General features: G+C 44.6%; 1 protein-coding gene across 8 annotated transcripts; it reads left to right on the forward strand.

Annotated features, from left to right (window-relative positions):
* Window positions 1–128: 128 nt before the first annotated feature.
* LOC116335717 (uncharacterized protein C18orf63) lies at window positions 129–20,734 on the forward strand. Of its 8 annotated transcripts, XM_039617018.1 has the most exons (15): window positions 129–399; window positions 1,594–1,729; window positions 1,937–2,015; window positions 7,725–7,781; window positions 7,898–8,009; window positions 9,040–9,081; window positions 9,172–9,248; window positions 9,542–9,654; window positions 10,526–10,622; window positions 11,730–11,815; window positions 12,084–12,270; window positions 14,755–14,941; window positions 15,029–15,699; window positions 15,969–16,052; window positions 20,036–20,734. In XM_039617018.1, the coding sequence occupies exons 2-15, from the start codon at window positions 1,605–1,607 to the stop codon at window positions 20,156–20,158; spliced, it is 2,040 nt and encodes a 679-aa protein (XP_039472952.1). In that variant the 5' UTR covers window positions 129–399; window positions 1,594–1,604; the 3' UTR covers window positions 20,159–20,734. The 8 variants fall into 8 exon arrangements, with proteins under 8 accessions (XP_039472952.1, XP_039472946.1, XP_039472948.1 ...); XM_039617012.1 differs by having other exon boundaries at window positions 134–399; window positions 14,755–15,699; XM_039617014.1 differs by having other exon boundaries at window positions 134–375; window positions 14,755–15,699.
* The last annotated feature ends 2,768 nt before the right edge of the window (window positions 20,735–23,502 follow it).

A 23,502-nucleotide genomic window follows, 5' to 3' on the forward strand; every position in this document is an offset into this window, starting at 1 on the left:
GATATGTATAGCTTATATATTTCAATGTAAATATGGTGGTGTACTTAACCTATACGTTTTATTTCTTTATGTCGTTATTATTATTATTATGCTGCATTGTGCTTTTATTATGAAATACTGCTTTGTAATTTCCGTTGTGGTCGTAGTTATTACAGGCTGCTTCATGATGTCTCAAAGTTCCTGACACACTGGCGGAGACCGCCCTCCCTACCGCCCTCCTAATATGCTATTGGCTATTCCTTCCCTCCTCCAGGATAATGGTCGTCTGTGATTGGCTCTTCCCGTGCCAATCATCAGTGAGGCTATAGGCGAGGACGAGGGCAAAGTTCGCTGGAGTTCAACGGCTGTCAAGGAAACTCACTTCTCACGCAACGGGTTGGGTCTTCTCACGTAGCCCACGTACTGAGATTTTTTTCCTAATCTGAGCGTTTCAGCGGGCAGCCGGACATCCGGTTGTAGTCCCAAATCCCATTTGACCTGCATAACTTTGTTAATGTTGTCATAAATTGGCATTCAGAGTAGAAAATTTAGACTGTTACTGGAGCGGCTCTGCGGCGGGAAAACACTCGAACCCGAACTCAAAGTTCGTCTATTAATACAACTCATCACTATGCAGCCAAAAAAAAAAAAAGTTTAAATCAGACAAAACATTAATCAGGCATCATGCTCCACTTGTTCTGCTAAGGAGTCTTTAATATGCATTTTATTAAATAGTTATTAATATGAAGTTTGTAAACATACACATATAAACTGCACCCCATCTTCAATAGAAACGATTTATTTCACTAAACGAAGAAGAGTGAGAGTTCCTCTTCTTCTCTCACTCATCTTCGACTACTGTTAAAGAGAGTTTTGCTAACCTTATATGTTGTATTTACGCTTTTTGAAATGTTTCTTTCTAATAAAACTATTCCCAGCAGAAGATAAGTTTTATTTTGTTGTAGTGTAAGCATTAGAACAAGGTTAGTGACTGAGATATTAACTTTAAATTTAAAACAATGCTAAAAAAAAAGCACAGCTCTAACTTAGCGTTAGCTGCTACTAGCCTATCAATAGCATTAGCTTTTATAGTTTTCAGGTCAGAGGCACAAAAATGTGACAGAGACCCATTTAAAACTTTAGCTTAACGTTTAAAAATGATTATTGTGTTTTTTGTGTTTACAGTAAGTCTTTAAGCGGTTATAAAGATGATTTTAAGTAATTTGAACTCAAACTATAAATATGGATCAACATTAAGCTATTATTTATTATTATTTATTTAAATTATAATTATATCCTCTTCTCTTACCCTTAAATTTTTTTAGCCAACAGTTTTTTGTAGATTATAAAATTTTCTTTGGCCTAAACGCTATCTGAGCATTTTTCTTCTGTGTAGGAACTTTTGACAAGTAAATATAAATTAAAGGACTTAATAGATCATTAAGTTGACAGAACTGTCATTTCGAAACCTAAAACGTGTCTGTTTGGTCATATTTGGAGTGAGAATCAGCTGCTGTAGGCTTATCTAAAGTATATTTTGTCTGGTTGTGTCTTATGAACCTCACAGAGGCTCTTTGAATTCACGTTATGACTCTGGTCATTTCCCTGTGTCAGCTGTGTGCAGGATGAGCAGCGGCCACCAGTCCCTGTATTTCCTCAGTCTTCCCGACCCAAAGCAGCTGGTCTGCGTCACCCTGACTCTGCAGGATGAAGGCGAGGAGCTGAGGAGCAAACAGATCAAGACCTGCAGGTGAACGGTGCAGAGGACAGGCCACCATTAGTGTCACACCACAGCAAACAGCCAGAGCTGAAAGTTAATTTAAACATGTGAAAGGTTTATTTATGCACATCTGATGAGGGAGGACAAGTGTGACGCAGGTTTTCAGGCACTGATGAGCCAGTAGAACCTTAAATGATGCACACATCTGTAAATAACATTGAATGTGTGTTCTCACAGGGAGCTGGTTCTGCTGTTCTCTGATCTTCTGGCTGCTCCTGCTCTGGACTCCTTCGCTGATATCACAGTGGTCATAGCTGTAAGGAACACACACATGCACACACACACATGCACACACACTCCTACACTTTTAAGCATCCACCTTTCAACCCTGATGTCAGTTCGCCATATCAAACTAACACTGAGGCACTTATTGTTGTCGTTTCCCTTATGAAAGTGCACAAATGCCATTATAAAGAAAATGTTGCATAGTGTAATTTCCTGAAAAGTTATAAAATAAATTTCACTTATTTTAAGTTAAATAAGCAGTAAAATAATCCACAGTAGCTTGTGCTTTCTCTGAGCCCGAGCTCATTTAAGGCGGACTGTGGCTGATTGGAAAATCATGGCTACTGCATTCCCCGTGTTAAAGCGGAAGCCGGCACTCCTGATGGCATTGAGTAAGAGAGGCCAGTTAAGCAGGTTTTAATTTCAGTGAAAATTTGAGCCCCAAAGCACTGAAAACAAGATAGACTGGGTTTTATAGATTAAACACACTGCTTTCCTTCACATGTGCTTTTGTCTCTCTTTAAAAGTCACTGTTAGTTCAGCTCGAGCCAGGATGACAGAATGACAGCGTTGGGTTGGCTGGCTCTTTCTACCAGTGAAAGTGGTAGAAAGGTCGGGTGTCCCCTGGTGGACGCTGTCCAGTCTGTACAACCGCAGCGAGACTTTGGTTCACAAGGCAGACTGGTCATGCTGGGTGTCGGACCCCCTCCAGGGTTGAACTGATTTTATTTCTTGATGAATTTCTTGGCGGAGGGTTCGGTGGGCTCAAGATCAATGTCTCTGCTTTTTACTTATGATGTGGTTCTGTTGGCTTCATCGAGGCTCGACCACCAGCTCGCACTGGTGTAACTGTAACTCCACACTTTTCTCAGCTGGAAAAGGGTGGAGGGGGAGAGGGATTGATGTAGTGATGCAGAGCTGAGTGTGAAAGCATATCTGTGGGTATCCCTGCATTTCTGCGCCCTCCTCCACGGTCACCTGTGACCACAAGCTGTGGGTTTTGGACCAAAACAGATCACAGATACGAGGCTGGAAATGAGCTTCCTCTGATACGGCGTCTGGGCTCAGCATTAAAATGATTGTGAGGAGTTTGGCCTGTTGGGAGAAGTTCAGGGTAGACCCACGTCCTCCACACTGGAAGGGGGCAGTGGAGGGGGTAAGGGGACCAGGATACATCCTAGGTGCCTGTTTAGTCGATGGACATTTGGAGCTTTATGAAATCAAGACAATGTCTGAATCGTGTTTTCTCGCCAGCTTCCAAACACAGAGTTAGTATCTCTGTATAAATGCACAGAAACTGTGACCGACGACTGTGTTACATGTCACATCCGTCACATCCACTCAAAGTCATGTTTTTCTCCTTTGAATCATTCTGTGTGCTGATTGGGTCAAGAAAGAGACTTCCTGCTTTTATGTCAGAGCTCGTGATGTCGTTTATATGTGTGAGGTTTCACGACAAGCACTGGATCCTCACCCGGTCCTCCGGTCAGCTGCTGTGCTACGATGTCTTTGCTAGTTAGATTTAAGTCTGAATTGATGTAGCAGAAGCTGTTTTTCAGCTCTTTTAAAAACAGATAGCTGTGGTTGTTTTGTTTTCTTTGGTGTGTGTGCGATGTTTTTGTGTAGCTTCGGGTGCTTCAGGTTTCGTGTGATGGTGACTGATTTATAGATTTTGACTCCATAAACTCGACAGACTGCACGAGTCGACTCTGTTAGCTGCTTTAATGCCGCACGCACATATCAGGCTCTGCACGCCACCTTAGCCTGCACACACGCTACAGGCCTTTACACACACACTTTCATCAACACACACACACACACAGCAAAGACAGCTCACTCTCAGAGCAGATAGTAATCAGTCCTGACAGATGTGATTTGTCCCCGCTGATTCGCTCCTGCTCGCAGTGATGAGTGTTTCTCAGAGCAGCAGCCAATCAGGAGATGTGACTGACAGATAACAGCTGCTCAGCTTCAGCCAATCAGCGTTGTTTTCTTTAACAAAGTGAAACAATCAAGGAGAAGTGACACCAGAGCCGAGCTGTCAGAGATGCTCTGCAGCCTCAGCTTCCCCACATGACATCAGCCCGTCTTCAGCCTGCCAAAGACTGCGTGATGTCAGATTGTGCCGATGTGCCATTATCTCGTCCACTTACCGTTAATGATCGGACGTCGTATTTCTTACCTTCTGTATGATCATCCAAGCAGAGTTCTCTGTAGCGCACACGCCTGCTCGATGCTGTGAGACACAGTTTACTTGTTGCTGTTTCCAGTGTAACATTTCACACCCGCAGCTTTTAACAGAAGAACTCTGATGCAGAAAATGAACATGTGAAACATGTTTTGTTGTCTAAAAATGTTGCAAAAACAGTGACAGGTCGCTGTTGACCTGGTGGATGATAAAAGGAGAAAACAGGAAAAACTCAGTGTTTTGGTTGGAACTTTTATTAGATTGAAACGCTCAGATTTCTGTGTGAGAGCTCACAGATGATGATCCCTGCACAGACGCAGCACTGTTACAGCTGCATGCTTGTCTTCTCCTTTGCTTTTTCACTTTGTGTGTGCGGGGCTCACATACACGATTGCGTGCCGACACCTCCCAGGCAGTGACACGCAACCTAAATAGTTGTTCTGAATTCCAAACATTCCTGGTATGACTGCACACACACACACACACACACACACACACACAGTGGTAAAATGCTGTCTTTGTGAGGACGCTCGTGCAGACCCTTTTGTTAAGGCCAACCCTGGTTGTAACCGGAGGCCTGAGAGCCCTCACTCAGCTCCCAAAGCTCTGTCCCACTGTGACAGTGGGAGCTGTCCACAGTCAGCAGCTCAGCGCGGTCCTCACAGAGACACACAGACCAGTAGATTAGTGACAGCCCACATTGTTCCAGGCTAAGATAAACATGTGTCTCACGCTCTGCTCTCATTGCTTCACTGTCACGCTTGAATGAAGTCACTGACTGTAAGTCATAAATAATAAACAGTAAAGTTTCTGTTAAAGTCGATCTGCTCTACTCGTTTCCAGCTCCATGGTTTTATTTCTGGACTTGACTAGAGTAGCTTTGCATGAATCACAGGTCAGAAATAATCCTTCTTTATCTAAAAGAGGGGCTTTGGTGCAGCTCCTCTAAGGCCACCCACCCTTTTCAGACAACTTGTGTTCTGATTGGCTGACGGTGGGGGCTGGTAAGCAGGGAAATAAATCCCAAGTAAAAGACATTAAATCAGTCAAATTTGAAAAAACTTCCAACCAGAATCAGCTGATTTATTTAATTCGGTAACTTGAATATATTTAATGAAGTCATGAAAAATGTTACCCTTTTGTATGAATATTTGAGGCCTCGTAACTTAACACGTGTAGGAGATTTATTTTTCAGGGCTGAACTCTTGTATTCGTGGCCTTGTGTTCTAAGACACCACGAAAGCATTAAACCCTGCAGTTTGTTATTTTATTATGAATTGTGTTATTCTGTCCATAGACTGCATGAAAAACCCCCAATAAAAACAACACAGGCTGGTTTGTGAACTCAGGTCTGAAAGTCTCAAGCTGAGGATTTGAACAGCTGCCAGATTGGTGGCTGAGCCGCAGCCTAAACGTAACCCTGCTCTGTCACCAATTTTACTTAAAGCGAGATCAAAATGTACAAAATAAGCTTCATGTGCTGTATTGAGTAAAATCTGACTGTAGACAGAGACCATAAACTCATCAGAAAACAGTTTAAGTGAGCAGACTGGCAGAGGAGTCGCCCCCTGCTGGACACTGCAAAGGTCTTTAATTGACTATGTGCACGTTAGCATATGCTACTTCCGGTGCAAAAACTCCTGTGGGGAGCTTTGTTTCCGGTGTCCTATTCGCGCCTTGTTTACGGTCCAAAACAAGTTAAGCAAATGAATGAATCAAGCGGCGATTTACATTTCTATAGATGTCTTGGGCATTTACGCAATATATCTGTAAATGATGTTCATCGACTTGTCGATATTTTTCCCCCACGCCTCAGAGCAAAAGAGAAAAGGGATTCAAATGTTATATTTGTCAGCTGTCCCTCGTTTATTGCGGGTGTTATGTTCTAAAAATAACCAGCGATAGGTGAAATCAAGTAGCCAATTTTATTTTTTGATGCGTGGACATCGTGGACATCCAGTACTGCACTTCAGAGTCACACTGCTAGCAATCGATGCAGCGATTCTGTACTGTACAGAGAGGCGTCCACGGAGGAGATCGTCTGCAGCGATCAGGACGCAGGACACAATGTGACGTAAAAATAAGCATGAAAACTTGCACTAAAAAAATCAGCAAAACAGCGAGGTGAAAGGTGAACCACGTTATAACAAGGGACCACTGTAATTTTGATGGTAAGTCACAACATACCCTTCATACATACTAATGTATAGAAACCCTCACCAGCAATCGTTCATTTTTTGTGTGGCTTTTTTCACGGTTTGTTAACATGCTGTGTAGGTGTGGACATAACGGGAAACATCTGTGACTGTTGTTCACCTGTAGTTTGAATGCTGAACATTTGCCTGTTTAAAGAATAAGACCAGTCACTATACAGAGATGTGCTTCTGAATGTGGACGATGTGTCTTATGCTGCAGTGATGCAGTTCTGCTTGTGTTGAGTGATGCAAACAACCGATCGATCTAAACTCTTTAAACGTCTATCACGTGGTTACCGGCTACCGGCGAAAATAATCGGGACGGTAAGCCAATTTCTGTTTTAGCGCATTTGCGCCGCTGTGTGTTTTTGTGGTCTTCTTTTGTGGCTAATTCAGTGAATTTTGGTCTGATCGTGGTGAAACTTGGTGTGTGGAGTCAGTGATAGCTCTGGGAGCTAACCAGCCTATCTTTAACCGGTTACATGAAGTCTGAAGAATTTCTGGTTCGGTTTTGTTTGTTTAGCGGACTTCGAGCGTAACTGCTCGTTTAATCGCGGCTTATTTTCGGTGTGTTTGGTGGTTGTAGAAATGGTTTATATGACATTTTAGCTGAGATTATGAGGTTTCTGTGGATACCACACATGTCTGGACTTATATTTCTCAACCGGCGTTATAACCGATTAAACGTGATCGCCTCCTTTTTGCCCCCGGTACCGGAGACGTGGGGCTTAAGTGGTTAATCGTCAAAATCTATCATTAGATTTTTTGTGACACAACAGTGGTGAGTGTTCCCACCTTCTGCTCTTTGGAACTTAACGCAATCTTTCCGTTTTCGAGTTTTGGACATGATTTTGGAGTATATCTTCGCAGTAGCGATTTACCGCAAAGTAAAGCTACCGGAAGTGTGCAACCCCACATCCGGCCTCAAACCAGGAAGTTAGCATTTTCTCGTGCACATAGTCAATATGAGCTCCAGTTCTTTTGGGACATGAGGACCCAGAAACACCTGAAGAAGCAGCAGTTCAGCTCTGGAGTGGAGCTCCTCTGCATCCATGCGTCACACCTGCAGTCATTACCTGGCCGTAGGTGAGGGCTGGAACTTCTCAGTACACATACACCCATCCACCTCTCCATCTCACGCACCACCTTCCCATCGCTCCTACTCCTGGGGTAGAAATTCCGCCCCACCCAAAGGGAGGAACTGGCTGGTTTACAGAAGTCTGCCATAACCCCGCCTCCTCATGTGACTTCTGTTACTTCCAGGCTTCTTTTTTACTGACAAACTATTTTAGGTATTCAGCACATTAATGTTTTTTTCTAGCATCGCTTCACCCTTCACACTGTCCTCTTCCTGCAGACCTCGTTCTTACAGACTGGCATCCTCCAGGTGTTTGGACACAGACACCGTCTGCAGGTGGGACTGGAGACCTGGGTGGAGTCCCATAACTGACACTGTCCATGTTTATTCCTGGTGTTATTTTTCTGTTGTAGTTGATGAAAAATGTAATCTGTGTGTGTGTGTGTGTGTAGCTGGGCTCTCCTCAGTGTGTGCTTCCAGGGGACCTCCAGCGTTGCCTGTCCTACTCTCTAATCAGCAGACTGTCCCCCAGCTGGAACAAAGTCGGCCTCTTCCTCGTCTCAGGTGCTAACACGCTGCGTGACACGTGTGGAACAACTTGATTTGTTCTCGTTTAATTTGGACGAGTGCAGTCTTGTTTGATAAGGTTACATCATTAATGGGGCTTTGAGAGAACGACTCTGACTGAATGAACTGTCCCACATCAGGTTCCCCCAACGTGGTGCAGTTCTGGTTCTGGCCCCTTCTGATTTGATTCATTTCAGTCACAGTGTTCACTTATCACTCGTCATGAAAGCGAGATAATCTTGACGTGATTGTCGGTGTTGACACGACACCTCCAAATGCAAACAGGCTCAGGTCTCCTGCAGAGCCGGGAAAACGAGCCGTTATTTGTACAACCTCGTCTCAATGCAAAGTCAACAAAAGCATTTGTGAGCAGCTCCGTGGTGACGCCCTCCCCTAACCTTCTTTCATCCACATCAAAATACTCCAAAGCTGCGTCTCTTATAACCTTTTAGAGTCACATCTCCTGACTCTGCTACTCCAGCTGTGCTACAGGAGCACGAGGGCCTCGAAGTGCTCACAAATGAATGTCTTCATGTTTTAAAGGAGCAGGTTTTTGATTTATTCACCATCGTTTTTAAAGCAGAACCTTGAGCAGCTGTCAGGATCAGTACTACAGACTGGCTGCAGCTTTCTTCACAGCAAAGTCCAGCCTGTATTCGCTGCTCTCACTCAGCATGTTTGCAGCCCAAGGCTGAAGTGTCGCAACACACAAACTTTCACCTTCGACCGAGTCTGAATAAAGCAAACAGTTTGAAGTCAGCGCACAGATCTGAGTCTGAGGCAAAATCAGCATGTTGTAACACCCAAACAGCTGCTGAATAACACATGTTAGTCTTTACTCATCACCACCTGAGACTGAACCGAACTGCTGTGGTTCAACTAATCAGATATCTGCAATATATTAGTGTGATAGAGGCGACAGAGAGCAAAGTGTGATCCTTTTGCTTCCTGTCAAACTGCAGCTCGCACACATGAAAGTGTCAGAGTCTGTGCAGTGATGAGCTCTGTCCTCTGTGTTTGTTTCCAGGAAAAGACTTCCTGACTGAGAGCGGCAGGCTCAACGCTGTCAGTAAGTTTCACTCTTTACCTGGCCTCCCAGTGACCTGCGCACACAGTCACACATTAAAATCATTACTCTGTGTGTGTGTGTGTGTGTTAGGCGTGGAGCTGAGTGTCACTGAGGCCCACATGTGTTTCAGCATTGAGGCCAGCGCTGTCCGACTGCCCCTGACCACCGTAAGAGAACAAAAACACTGCACCTTCAAAAAAACCTTTATGTAACATGTGAGTAACATCGCGAGCTGAACAGACCGTTTGAGTTTTTCTGCCCTCTGTGGCTTTTATAATAACCACTGATAGTTTTAAATTGACCCTCACTGCTGGGATTTAAACTCACAATTTAACTTAGTTTCAATTAAAGTTTATTAAAGAAGTATAAAATGCTCAGGTCAAGTCTTCCTTCACAGAAGTGCTGTTAAAGAGGAAACACACTGTAAAAATGAGACTGAAGCAGGATGTTTGTGTTTCAGCTGGGGGACTTCGACCTCCACCCGTCGGTGCTCCGGAGGTTATGCAGTGACCCTGAATTCGTCCTCGACCTGGCCTCCACCGCAGGAGCCGTGTGGTGTCACGTCCTGCCCAGGTACGATGACTCCACCTGCTGGACAAACTCAGACAGCACCAAACAGCCACTGCTCATTCACTGTAAAGATTTGGATGAAATGTGACCCAGTCTGACGTCACCACATTAAACTCCTCCTGCTCTTCAAAGATAATATCACAGAACCGTGCACAGAATTTTATATCATAGTTTTTGGGTAAAAACCAAAGGGTAAGGGAACATTTGTGAAGACGTCCTTCATGTCATCAGAGATTCCCACAGCTTTAGAACCAGCTGATGAATGCTGATCACCCTCAGTCTGCCCAAACAGCTGAGCTGTCGGGGGATGGACCACCTCTGGGGTCTGACAGGAGAAGGCTGAGGGTGTGAATAGAAAAAAACAAATCTTTATAAGTTTGTTTAACAAACAGCAAACCTGTGAGCTGACGGCTCGCACCACAGAGCCACGTTGTGTTGTGATTGTCCCGAGGCTCGTACAGATGAGCTCACAGTGACACGCATCTTCATTTACATGGAGCTAAATGTGAGTCACATAAACAAGAGTGTGTGTATGTGCAGCAGGTGTAGTGTGGGTGTGTGGTCACAAAGCCAGAGCGTGTTTGGAACAACGATGAGGCGTCATGTTCACTGCTTTTACTTTCTAATCACACTTAGATGTAAAGCTGTGATTACCTGACTGTAATCAGCAGATCAGTGTGTGCTGTTAGTCAGTGTCACTCTCGTTCACTTCACCTGTGGGTGCTTTAAAGTTAGTGGGTGTTATCCTGGCTGTGAGCAGCAGGTGGAGCTGCAGCTCTGTTTAATCACAGCTGGTGGGGCGGCTGCAGACTGAGCTGTGGCTCTCTGACAGCTTCAGTGTTCACTGACAGGCTGGTTTGTGTCTCTGCGCTAGCATGAAGAAAGGTCAGATCATCTTCATCAGCCGCCAGCTGCCCAAACATGGACCATTCAGGAGCTACAGAGACCTGCAGAACCACTGGAACCGTATGGTACACTCACTCACTCACACACACACACACACACACACACACACACACACACACACACACACACACACACACACACACACACAGGTACATGATCTCAGCCTCTTCTTAAACTCAGGAGCTGAGTGGACAGATCTTCTGTGGAGCACATGAGGCTGGCATGGCAACGTGACTCAGACTGAATGTGAGGTCATTCTGAGGCAGGAAATAGAAAAGCTTTAGAAACACGAAGGAAAATCAAAGCAGTGCTGAAAGGTGCACAGACTGCTCTGCTGAAGTCAGAGTTCTGCTCACATAAAGACCCGTTTGGACCAGAACAACGCTCCAAAGAAATTTGGGACTTCTGAATATATTATTGTTTTGCAGACAAGCACATTATAAATGGTCTGGCTCACTAAACCAAAGTAGATAAAGCATTAAATGACAGATATTTAGGTCCACAGGAGATCACCTTATCCCTCACATCCTCCTCAGTCACACCAACCCTCTGCATGTGCTCCTTCTCTCCACCCTGAAAAACAGCACAGTTCCAGTTTTTTAGGGTTTCCTGTAGAATTTTGTTGTTTTCTGCAGTGAGTCTGAGACATTTTCTGTAAGTTTACACAAGAATCTGTTTGTTAATTACAGTCCACAGTCTGAGTAATGACCTCTCAAACGTTTAACTTCATACTAGGAATATTTACAGGGTTACAGGCCTCAGAGTTCATAGAGGTGGGTCCAAATTCTTTTTTAATGATGTTTCTCAGCAGTGTTTGAGCCATCACAGTTCAATATTTCAGGAGAAGCAAATTACCTACTGCTTTTTAAAATTAAGTTAAAAAAACCCAATCAAATCAACTTTACTACGACACTCCAAGTGTCCCAGTCTAAATGCAAACTCAGGTCTTTGTTCTCTGACCAGCTCTGAGCAACAGTTTCAGTATGATGGGATAGATCACAGTTTGAATCAACAGCAGGAGCTTCATGTCTGTGATGTCGAGGAGCAGACACGAAGTTTGATCTGTTTCTGATCATCACGACTTGGATGAGTTAGAGCAGTTTGACACAGGCTCATCTGCCAGGCGTGTGTGTGTGTGTGTGTGTGTGTGTGTGTGTGTGTGTGTTTTCCAGTATGGGTACAGACTGCCTGAGCTGGCAGAGGATGAGGTGGTGTACTGCAGCGTCTACTTCAGGCTGCTGGGAGAGATACTCTTCAGGTATCCTCAGACACTCAGAGTCACTTTAAACCACATTTAAATCAGTGTTTGTCAAACGGCAGGTAGAGATAAACACCTGTTCAGTACGATATACTCTCAGAGTTTACATGCAGGAGTAAAGATGACCCTCGTGTTTTACTACAAACATAAACAAGGACGGAGCAGCAGCATGAACCATCACTGTTCTGCAGTGAGAAGTAAAATCTCAAATCTGATAAAGTTTGATCACAGTTCACCTCAGAGTTCCTTTAACCTCCGTCCTGAACAGCTACCCTCTGAGCTGCATCTGCCTGCAGCCGGTGCAGCGTTGTCCTCGGGTCGACCTGCAGGGGGCGCTGGGCTGCTTCCTGTCTGACGTCAGGCACACACTGAAGACTGTGTGTGGCTTCCCTGCACATCTGAGCAGCAAGCCCTCTTACCGTGCAGTCAGCCTGAGCACCGCTGCATCTGTACAGGTACACACACACACACACACACACACACACTGTGTATAGATGTGTGTTACGAGGATAATCTCACTGTGCTGCAAACGTTTCATGGGTCTGTCGTGTGGCGGTCAGCCGTGAGCTCTTCAGCTTGTAGGTGCATCACTTTGTATCACTGCTGCATCCAAACTGACGTCAGTAATAACATTTGTAAGCTACATCTGGTCACCTGCTTTCAGTGGAAATGTCACAATCACAACTCAGTGCATGTAGGCACTGGCTGTAGTACAAACCACCATAATCATGGCGTGGTTGGTGGTGTCGGATGGGCTCCTCGGAGTGGTTGACTAATCTGCTGGGATTTTCCTGTAAACCATGTCTGGGGTTTACAGAGGATGGTATGAAAACGAGGAACTATCCAGTGAGCTCTGGTTCTCTGGGAGAAATGCCTCGTTGATGTCAGAGGTCACATTAGAATGGCAGCAGTAACAACTAGTCATTACAACCAAAGTATACGGGAGAGTATCTGGAGAAATCCAGATGTGGAACCTTGAAGCAGATGGGCCACAGCAGCAGAAGACCACACCGGATACTCACTCCAGAAGACCGATGAGTCTCGATTTCTGCTCAGTGCAGATGGCAGGGTCAACATCTGGTGTAAACCCCATGAAAGCATGGATTCATCCTGCCTTTATCAGCAGTTCATCCTCCTGATGGTGTGGGGGTTACGTTTTGGGCACACTTTGGGACCCTTGGTACCAGCTGAGCATCATTTAAACCCCACAGCGAACCTGAGTGTTGCTGCTCATCATGTCCATCCCTTTATGACCTCAGTGAACCATCTTGTGATGCTTCTTCCAGCAGGATAATGCTCCATGTCTCAGAGCTCAGAGCATCTCAAACTTGAACCTGAGTTCACTGCACTCAGACGGCCTCCACAGCCGCAGAGCTCAGTCCAGGCGCAGCTCTGGGATGTGGTGGAATGGGACATTCATGGATGCAGACGGTCAACGTGGACCAAAACCTCTGAGGAACGTTTCCAGCTCCTTGTTAAATCTGAGCCACGAGGACTTAAAGCAGCTCGGACAGAAAAAGGAGGTCCAACCTGGTGTTCCAAACAGAGTATACCTCACAGATCTTTCTTTCATGGCCTGGTGAGCAGGTTATTTTATGTGAGGGTGGTGTGAGTGTTGGTGTGGGCAGAGCAGTGATTTCCGAGCGTTCCCACCTTGTAAACTCTCCACAGGCAGTTTTATGAGTGCTGAGGTGTGACGCTGAGGAGAAAGAGGAGGAGAACAGCGTCTCTCCGGATCCTGCGAATAAATTTTCATGATACAGATGTCAGAGCGAAGGAGAAAGAAAAGTCCAGAGGTCCCATTTAATATAAGAAATGTGTTTTCACTCAGCAGCCATAGAAAGGTTCGGCTTTGTGTCCCTGAGCAAAGAAATGATTTCTTTTCTTTGCAGAGGAAGAAGATAACTCGACCTGTTAACCACCTTTCCAAGGCCTTGTTGTAATGAAGCAGTTAGAAAGTTTTTATCATCTTTTTAACAGACTTTCTCTGAATAAAATTCGACATTTTTTAATCCTCCCCAAAAAACCTTTCATGCACAGGAGTCCAACAGGTAACATATCTGCCTTTAACAGCTTGAATAAATGTGTTTTCTGCACAGCTCTTTCCTTTCACACAAGTCAATAGATGAAGGGATAAACTGCAATAAAGCAGGTGGGATTCAAGTTATTTCTCATTTTGTCCTGCAGATGATTCTTATTCACAGGCTGCAGCTGTGCGAGCGATCGATTCAGCGCTCACAGGGTGAACTAAAATATTTATGCTGCTCCGCAGAGCTTATTTCCATCTATAAGACCACTTATTCTTTCTGTAGGCTGAGCCGAGGCTAAAACTGACGCTCAAAGAGGAACGATCGTTTATTCACCTTTATAAAGATTTCTCCTGACCAGCATCCATCCATCCACCCATTTAACCATCCCTCCACCCATCCCTCCCTCCATCCATCCATCCATCCATCCATCCATCCATCCATCCATCCATCCATCCATTTAACCATCCCTCCATCCATCCATCCATCCACCCATCCCTCCCTCCCTCCCTCCCTCCCTCCATCCACCCATCCCTCCCTCCCTCCATCCATTTAACCATACATGCCACCATCTCATCCCCAGGTTGTTCCAGGTTGGTTCATCGGGGTGTGACTGTTAGATTGAAAGCTGGTATGAGTGACTGAGTGAATGAGATCTTCATCTCTGCTGCTTGAGAACTTTGAAACTTCATATTTGGAAACAGGATGGAGGTTTTGGTGTGACTTCATCTGCTTCCAAGGGGAGTTAAGATGTTAAATCTGCAGCAATACTTACTATGAAGAACAATTTTTGTCACTGGATCATTTCTGTCACCTTCGATTATCGACCTAATTCGATATTTCAAACATTAACACATTTCCCAGTCCAACATTTTGATTATTCTGCTTCACTGAAGTCTCCTCTTCATTCAGGTGTTGAATGGTTTGGAAATCAACCTGACCACCTCCTGCTCCATCAAGCCGGTCCTCACCCAGCTCGCTCCACCCCCTCCTCCATCCCAGCCTCTGCAGCCTTCAGCCTGGACCCCTGTGTCGCAGCAGGAAGGAGCTCAGGAGCTTCTGGAGAAAGGACGTGGCTTCAGAGGAAGACCTACACAAAGTCAGGGGTGTGAAGGAGGCAGAGACTGGCCTTCCTCTTCCTCCATCTCCTCCTCACATGCTGCTTTTTCCTCTTCTGACTCCTCAGATCAAGAATCACAACCTTCCTGCTCCTCCTCTTCTTCCTCTTTTCTCCTGCACTTCCAGCCAGCCTCATCCCTCAGCTCCTCCTCCTCCTCCTCCACCTCCTGCTCTTCTCTCCCAGTCTTCCAGCCTGCTTCCTCCTTCAGCTCTTCCCACTCCTCCTCCTCAACTCACTTGTCTGAAGCGGCGGTGAACCCTTCTCCCAAACTTGTTCCAGTCTTCAGGCGTCCATCGCACCACGTCACCATTTCCCTGCTGCGTCCTCAAAATCAGAAGAAGCAGCTGGGTGGAGCTGTGGAAGGGTCAGAGAGGGTGACAGTGCCTTCCTTTGGGAAGAAGATTCCTGCCACTGCTTCTCGCCTTTCTTATTTATCAGCTGCTTCCCTCCCAGTTCTTCCTTTGCCCATCATCCCTCACTTCAGCCGCCATCCCAAACTCCACATTGGCACTGCGGCTGCTCACCCGCCTCCGGCTCACATCAAGCGCATCTCCAGCCTCAGTCCTGTAATAAAGTTTAAACGGAGGATTATCATCCCTCCAAAGCCGGAGATCAAGAGCGGTTCCAAAACCAACCCGAAGGTCAGCTCTGAAAGCGACGCTGTCACTGGCTGCAGAGATGAAACACAGACAGCCACTGAAACCTCAAACAATGAAACCTCCAAACACAGCGCAAAGGTGAGTCTTCCTGAGTAAACACCATGATGGTGTCACTCGTTTAAAGAGCCTACAGAAGATGAATTTTAGGTAGATTTTGAGTAATTCTGCTGATTAACTCACAGACAAACAGCACTGAACCTCTCGCCTTTCAGAGGATCCAAACAAAAAACTACAAACACCTGTGTGATGTGTGACCTATGACACCTGTGACCTTTAGGCCCCACCCCTCCACTGAACTTTCAGGTGTTTCCTCACTCACCTGTTGCTGTGCTTCTTTGATGTTTCAGATAGTTGCTTTTGACCTAAAGGCGAAGAAATCCAGAGCCGCAGTTGGAGACGTGGACGTGGAGAATATGGTCAAAACCAATCAGGTCAGAAGATGAACTTCCTGTTTCCTCATCTCCATTTCTCTGTTTTTACTTTCTCCTTCTTTTTCTGACCTTCTCACCAGTGCACACATAAGCTGAAACACGGTGAGCAGAATAAACCCTCACACGTGACCATTTAACAGCAAGCTGGATACAAACGTTTCCTGTTTTTGGGGAAGTGTGAAGCACAAATTACAGTTAGTGTAACAGAGCATCTTCTTCTTAGTGGCGTCTGATTTGTCTTAAAGCTGTGATCGGACCAGCACAGAAACTAAAGTCGGAGCAGATTTTACACCGACAAGAATCAGTTTGGGTTGAAGTGGACCTGTGAACTGTGCTAGTCTTACCTGCTGTGAGGTTAATGTACCCACAGACGTCTGAGACGTCTGAGCTCCAGTTTTGGATCTCCCTCCATGTGTTTTAAAGCGGGAGCTGCTTCTCCGGTCTGTCTGCAGTACATCGCCATTAGGGCTGCCACAAACGATTATTTTGATAGTCGACTAGTCACCGATTATTTTTGCGATTAGTCGACTAATCAGATCATCATCCATTGGACGTACAACGTACAGCTGATTGCACCAGCAGCATCTGCTCTTATATAACTATCATTAGCTTACAGCTTTAAGTGTTTAAGGTATGTGCTAACTAAAAATAAAGACAAGATGATAGTTTATTAAATTTTAATGACATTTGCAGATTGTCTCGGTGGAGTTTAATAAACGCAGCTGTCTGCTCCTTGCTATCTAAAATATAACAAGACACCGGAGTATGTTCTCGAGCAGCTCACACTTCTGATAATCAGTCGTCTGCTTGACGTTTATTCAGCTGTGTAAAAACTATAACTTTAATCTCAGCCAAACCGATTTACTCAGGAACAAATAAAATACTAAAAAAAGCAAAACAATAACATTTTAAGTTATCTAAGTGACTTATATATCATGTTTAACCTGAGTAGGGAAAGACGGCGGTGGGTTTGAAAACGATTTGCCGGGAGTCCGGTGTTCTCACCGGCTCTAGTGAGCCTTCAACCCCGGCTAGCTATCGAGCTGGTGGGTAACAGACGTCTCCGAAAATGTCGGAGCGATTTTGAAAATATGTGGTGTCTTGATAAACCGAGCAGATATTTGAGGTTTACACAGCTACATTCTCGCATGAAAATATGTTAAACGTTTATTTTGTGACCCAGAAAGAATAATAAGAGTAATATTAAAACTAAGTAGCTGCCGCCATTGTTGAAAACTGAGCAGGGCCGCGCTATGAATTCTGGGACACAGCTTCTTCTTCTTCTTCGGGGTTTAACGGCAGCTGGCATCCTTGTGCATGCAGTGCTGCCATCTTCTGTTTCAGTCCGTTACTACACTCTTAAATCCTACTACTTATTCCTGCGTCTTTGGGATCTTACCAAGCTTCAAACGACGCGTCGACTATTAAATCAGTCGTTGACGATTTTAATAGTCGACGTAATCGTGACTAGTTGACTAGTCGTGGCAGCCCTAATCGCCATGTTGGGTCGGTAAAGTTTGCCGTCTAACTGACCTCACAGCCTCAGTCTGTGCTGTTTAAGAAGCTGCAGAGCAAGGAAGAGGAGGCTGATGAATTTCCACTTGTACTGTATGTACAGCTTCAGCTTCCTCATAAACATCCTTGAGGAGGACCGTGCACATTACTGTGATGTATTAAAGCACGTTGGCGTGATGAATAGCAAACACGGCATCCTGCACTGTCTGCCTCGGTTTCCTCAGCAACGCTGCTTCACGGGAGGGCGAGGACTGTTAAAGTGATGAATGGGCAGGAGGAGGTGGGAGCCCGGAGGGCACTGAGCACATTAATAACAACATTCATCAGTTTTACAGCCCCAACCTGCAAGTTTTCAGGAACAATACGCCGCTTACATTTTCACTGTGACTCTTATTTACACACTGCCAGCACATTGTTCACAAAAACAGCTCTGTTACACCAGCACGGGGGAATTTTCACACATTTGAACCTGTTTTCAGTCTGAACTTAGTTTAAAATCCAGTCCAGAGGCTTCGATGCTCTGGACGTATCTGAAGGTATTTCAGCCTTTGCACACGGTCACACTGTTAGATTAGATCATAAATCTGATCTGTGCTCTCTTTCCAGGGGGAACGAGAGGGTTTTATTGGTGTTCAGACCTGCTGTGACACACACACACACACACACACACACACACACACACACACACACACACACACACACACACACAGAGTTTCAAATGTGTTGATCTTTAAGGACAGAGCTGCACATCAGTGCCCTCTTCCCTCCATCTAACTGTTGTGAGTTTGAACTTTTCTGTGGAAGAACGTGTGATGATGAGTTGATGAAGAGGCAGTGAGTTGTTGAATGAAACTCACAATTTTCGAGTTTTTTTCTTGAGTTTTCTTCCATGTTTGTAGTCCGTGCTGTTTTCTGCTATGTTTCTTTGCTCTGTGTTTTATTTACTTCCTGCTTTGTTTAAAGATGGGTAGATCTGGTCTGCAGTAGATGAGTCATCCACACATCATCACGTAGGATAGAAACACTAAGAGTTGTTAATCTGAGTTCTGGGACCAGAAGAAGAAACTGAAACTCTGTGTGCAGAGGATTCAGTCAAAGCAGCTGAGCAGGAGCTGTGCAGCATCCTGTGCAGTCTGTCTGCTGTACAGGATGCTGAGTTCATCTGTGGCTCAACAATCAGCCTGTTAGATGCTTTAACAATGAGAGTTTCTTTCTGGGGCTTCACTTCTTTACGAAGCAAAATCCAAACATTGGCATAAAAAAGGATCAAACCAACTCAGTAGAAGCACAATAGAATAAAATCCTCATGGTTTTATTCATGTGGAAATATAAACGTTTGCTCAAACATAGTAACTGCTCCAGGATCTTTGTAAGACTGAACACAGTCTGACGTCAGCTCGTGTGGATGACAGAATCACTGATCATATATTCTGATACGTTTAACTGAAGATCGGACTCATCAGACCATTTAACAAAATCACTGATCCGTTTGATCTGAAGGACACTTTAAAGAAGGGATGTGTGCGACTAGTTGACAAGCCGACTAAATTACATAATTTGCTTAGAGATCATTAGTATTCTGATAATCGTTACTGTGTCACTGGTCGGTGTCAGACTTACTAATCATTTAATCTAATTATCCAAATTTTAATTCATGTCCAGTGCTGGTAAATTACTGTCCTAAATTTTATGCAGCCATCTGCCACCAGGTGGCGCATCATAGCTGAGAAACACCCTCGATCTTATAGTCTCAGCCTGATTTTAACGGTGTTAGAAGGAGGTTGTGGATACAAGTGGCTGAAACGGGCTTTTTCTGGGAGGTGGATGGTCTCTGCCTTAGCGATAGGGTGAGATTCAGAGTGGAGCTACTCCACATCGATACGACGCGGCTGAGGCTGTCGCCTGCTGGGTCAGGGGTTCCAGCCTGTCCTACCAGGAGGAGGACCCGTTGTAGACCCGGCACACGCTGCAGAGATTACCAGATGGAGGTCTGGGCTTCACTGCTGAGAAGCAGAAATAAATAACTGGATGATTTATTGTTTTGTAATTTCAGAATTGAATTTTCAAACAGCGTGCATCATTCATAGCACACGGCACAATACGCCACACTTTTCAGTCGCAGTTTGTTGGTTAGTTTGTCACATTGTGGCATAGATGACCATATTAGTGACAGGTCTGTGACCTCAGACAGATCCAAGAGTATCTGAGAGAGGCAGAGTGTACCTGGACAGCTTTTACACAGACCTCCGGCACTGGAGGAGATATGACAGGAAATAAGGAAAACTGATGAATTGGCTGGGAACGACTGCTGACGGGAACTTGACAGCACATCTGTCTTCATTACCGCTCGTTTTCCTTCCTTCCCCTCCTCTCATCGCTCTTCATCTTCACCCGCCACTCCTCGTTCTGTCGCTCGCCGCTCGTCGTTTCTCTCGCCTCGTTCACCTTTTCCTTCTTTCTGTCTCCAGTTGTCCAAGCTGAACTCTGCGACTCTGCTGCTCTGGCTGAAAGCGAGAGGCGTGAACGTCAACGCCAAACACAGGAAGGAGGAGCTGATGATGAAGGTCAGGAGCTGCCTGGCTGAGGCCTGAAACACACACTGACTCACAGCCTCGCTGCATTTACTTAATAGAGTTACTTTGGAGTATTAACGCTGCGCTAAGCTCTCCGTTTAAGAATTTGATGTAAAATCTGGCCGTCTTATCAGCCGGGACAGATGAGAGCTTCTCATCCTCGCTAATTGAGATGCTGAACATTTGCCAACGTTAGATTTTGGTGTCAGATGAAGTCACAGCGGGTCCAGAGGAGGACCTTGGATAAAATGAAAGCACAGACTGTTGGAAGCTTTCTCTTCCTCCTGTTTCTCTTCCATGTGACGCCTTCACTCGTGTTCACTTTGCTTTATTGTTCAGGTTATTAACCTTAAAACTGTTCATTCACTGGAGCGGTGTGGAAGGTCCTCAGTGTTTCTACAGCAGCTGGTTCAGAGTCTTATACCTGTGAGCCTCTAAAGAGCCACAGGGAGGTTTTACAAGCTGTTCACAAAGGTCATGTTTTCACAGAAAGCACCAGCGTGTGTTTGTTCTGGAGCTGCTCACCAGTGTTCACGACTGTACTGTTATAATTCTTTTTGAAGTTTTGAGAATAAAAACTAATTATTAACAAGAGCGCATTGTTTTTTTTTCCCTTTCTCTTTTAAAGGTTTGTAGCTGTTTGCAGTACACACACACGTGCGTTGGGTATTCATATTTTGTGGGGACATCTAATTAATATACTGCTTTCCCCTAAACCTAACCACAACCCAACTGTAGCCCTGACACTAAAAACACATTTTGTGTCTCAAAAATGTCTTCAAACCTATGGCGACGGGATTTTAGTCCCAATAAGTATAGTAAACTTCCAATTTTTGGTCCCCACAAACATATGAATACACGCTCTCTCTCTCACACACACACACACACACACACACACACACACACACACACACACACACATGTGCTCATCCTTGTGTAAGTTAAGATGCTTGGGGCGTTCTCTACTAGCCATCGGGGCGGGGGGCTGGGAGGAGGTGTTGGCTGTCCGATTGGCCTCCCTGCTGCTGCGGAGCCTGGGGCGGTCTGCTTGCCTCCACCCCGGGGGAAAGGGTCACATCTCTTGGGTCTGGGTGCCGTTTCCCCCTCTGGGGGCGAGGGTACCTGGACCCAGGGCATAGGATATGTTTGGGGAGTGTGGAATTACAGGGATTATTTTATATAACCATCATCTTATCATTGCATTAATTATCATTTCATCAAAGTGTTTATTGAAGCTGCTGGCATTATGGTATAATTTATATTATAGGGGTTATCATAATCAAATATTAACATGTTTATTACAGGTGCAGTTATAACTACTTTAAAATGATTGAGTTAAATATATATATATCATAACTCATATGCTGAGTATATTGGTATAGTAAAATAGTAGCTGAGCAAAGGCCTGAATGTATTCAGCTTCTTGTGGTATTTGAGTTTGCTTAGTTACAGGTGACGGAAGGATGTCCAGTCCATGGTGACCTCAAAGGCCTTAGATCATCACCATATTCTTAAGAGTATGCCACAAGGAGGAACCTCTATGTTGCAGTTAATTCTTAAAATACATGAATGTTCTGTACATGCAAATTATGTGCTTGTAAACGCAAGAAGGGCGTTACAATACCCTGATGTTATAAAAGCAATCTAGAGTGTATTTTGGGTAGAGATGTACAACTGCTTTGCAGTTTGCACCTCTCCACGCTGCGTGCATTCATTAAAATCAATTGTTTGAACGGCCTTTTCTGGACTATCATTGTTTTACTCTCGTCCTCAATTTCGAACCCGTAACATTTGGTGCATTGGCCGAGGGTTGAGGGAGAAAAGTTGGAGGTTGAGACTGAGAGGGTCCAAGGTGCTCAAACAGGCAGACACGAGTCAGTGGTCGAAGTGAGTGGACATAAGCCGGCTTATTCAAAGGTAAGGCACTACCTGTTGAATTATTTCCAAACAGTGCTGAATTGGTTCTGACAAAATTGAAAGTCTACTCACTGAAAATTACTGGTGAAGGTCTGTTTTGGTTTTGGTGAAAATCTCATGAGAAGTTGAAGTTGAAGTAAGGATAAGAAAAAGAGTAAAAGTGAGTTAGAGTCTCACTAAAGGTACCGGGTTAAAGTCCCAAAGGAATAAGAATAAAGAGGATTTAGGATAAAGAGAATTTAGAATAATAGGTGATTGGTGAAGTTTGTGACATTAAAGTCTCAATTGAATATAAAGCCGGGCTTGGACACCGATATGGTGGGTTTGTGATTTTGGGGTGTCTTCAAAAAATTAAATTGTATAGAACGGGACTCTGGGAGTCTAACAAGTGCATTTGTCGGAAGGTGACGCTTCCAATTTGTCGGTGACGATCGACATCTTCCTCGGGGAGGGATAGTTCACTTGGCAAGTGTGGAGAACTACGACACTCCAAAATAGCCACTGACTGGGTCAGTTTGCCGTCCGGGGCGGTGGTTTGCACTTTTTTGGTCAGTAGAAACCGGGTTTCGGGCGTGTAACTTTTAACTTAAAACTTCGGGGAAGCCTGGGATGTGAAATGTCCCCAAAACAGAGCTTTTCGGCAGGGGTTGAGTTGGTTGACGCTTTTAAATTGTGTAGGGTCTTAGATATTTGACCACGGTCCGGGGCGAGACTGGTTAAATTGATCACAAAAACTCAGGGAGTTTGTCCCTTGGAGGGTTAATTTAAAATTGTCTAAATTGTGTAGGTTTTGGAATGAGAAGCCTAAAATCTGTGCAGTTGTAATCATAGGACGTCTGTGTAAATATATTAAGAGACTTGTCTGAGTCTGAGAGTCAGGCTGGTATTATTTTTAGATTGTGTGTGTGTGTGAGAATGCAAATAAGGCAGCTGAGAGGTCAATAGAGTATGAGGAAGTTTATAGAGACTGCTAGACATTGCTGATGCATGTACGCTGGTTTTGTTTATTACAATATGTAAGTAAAGTTTTATTTCTTTCCATGACTGTATGACTTTTTGCGGGGTTTTGAGATAGGATACATAAACTGTTGATACTTAAGACCGTTACCTGGGTTCTGAGAACTGAAATTGAATTTGAGATAATTTAATTAATAAAGATGTCTGTAAGCGATGTGTGTTTTGGGGTGTCGAAGTAAGATGTTTTAGGATTTTTAGATGGGTTTTGTTTCAGTTTGAGATAATATATACAGTTACATTTTCTGTGTGTGTGTTGTTGAGTGACAACATGCGCAGTTTAAATTGGGCGTTGTTCCTTCCTCTTTTTAGTTTTAAAACATAAAGGCTGTGAGATTAAAAATTACTGTGAGTAACGGTTTGACTTTTGACTAGGGAAATAATATGCTTACTTTTGGGTCTATGAAGATATTTGACCTTCAGTGATGTTA

Source organism: Oreochromis aureus, linkage group 9 (assembly GCF_013358895.1).
Source record: "Oreochromis aureus strain Israel breed Guangdong linkage group 9, ZZ_aureus, whole genome shotgun sequence".
NCBI classification, from domain to species: Eukaryota; Metazoa; Chordata; class Actinopteri; order Cichliformes; family Cichlidae; genus Oreochromis; species Oreochromis aureus.

Bases quoted from the DNA above. Each gene is read 5' to 3' on its own strand.
- LOC116335717 (XM_039617012.1), top strand. From the start codon at position 1,605: ATGAGCAGCGGCCACCAGTCCCTGTATTTCCTCAGTCTTCCCGACCCA. The intron at 8,010-9,039 runs GTGCTAACACGC...GTTTGTTTCCAG, and splicing joins CGGCCTCTTCCTCGTCTCAG to GAAAAGACTTCCTGACTGAG. The intron at 9,655-10,525 runs GTACGATGACTC...TCTCTGCGCTAG, and splicing joins TGGTGTCACGTCCTGCCCAG to CATGAAGAAAGGTCAGATCA.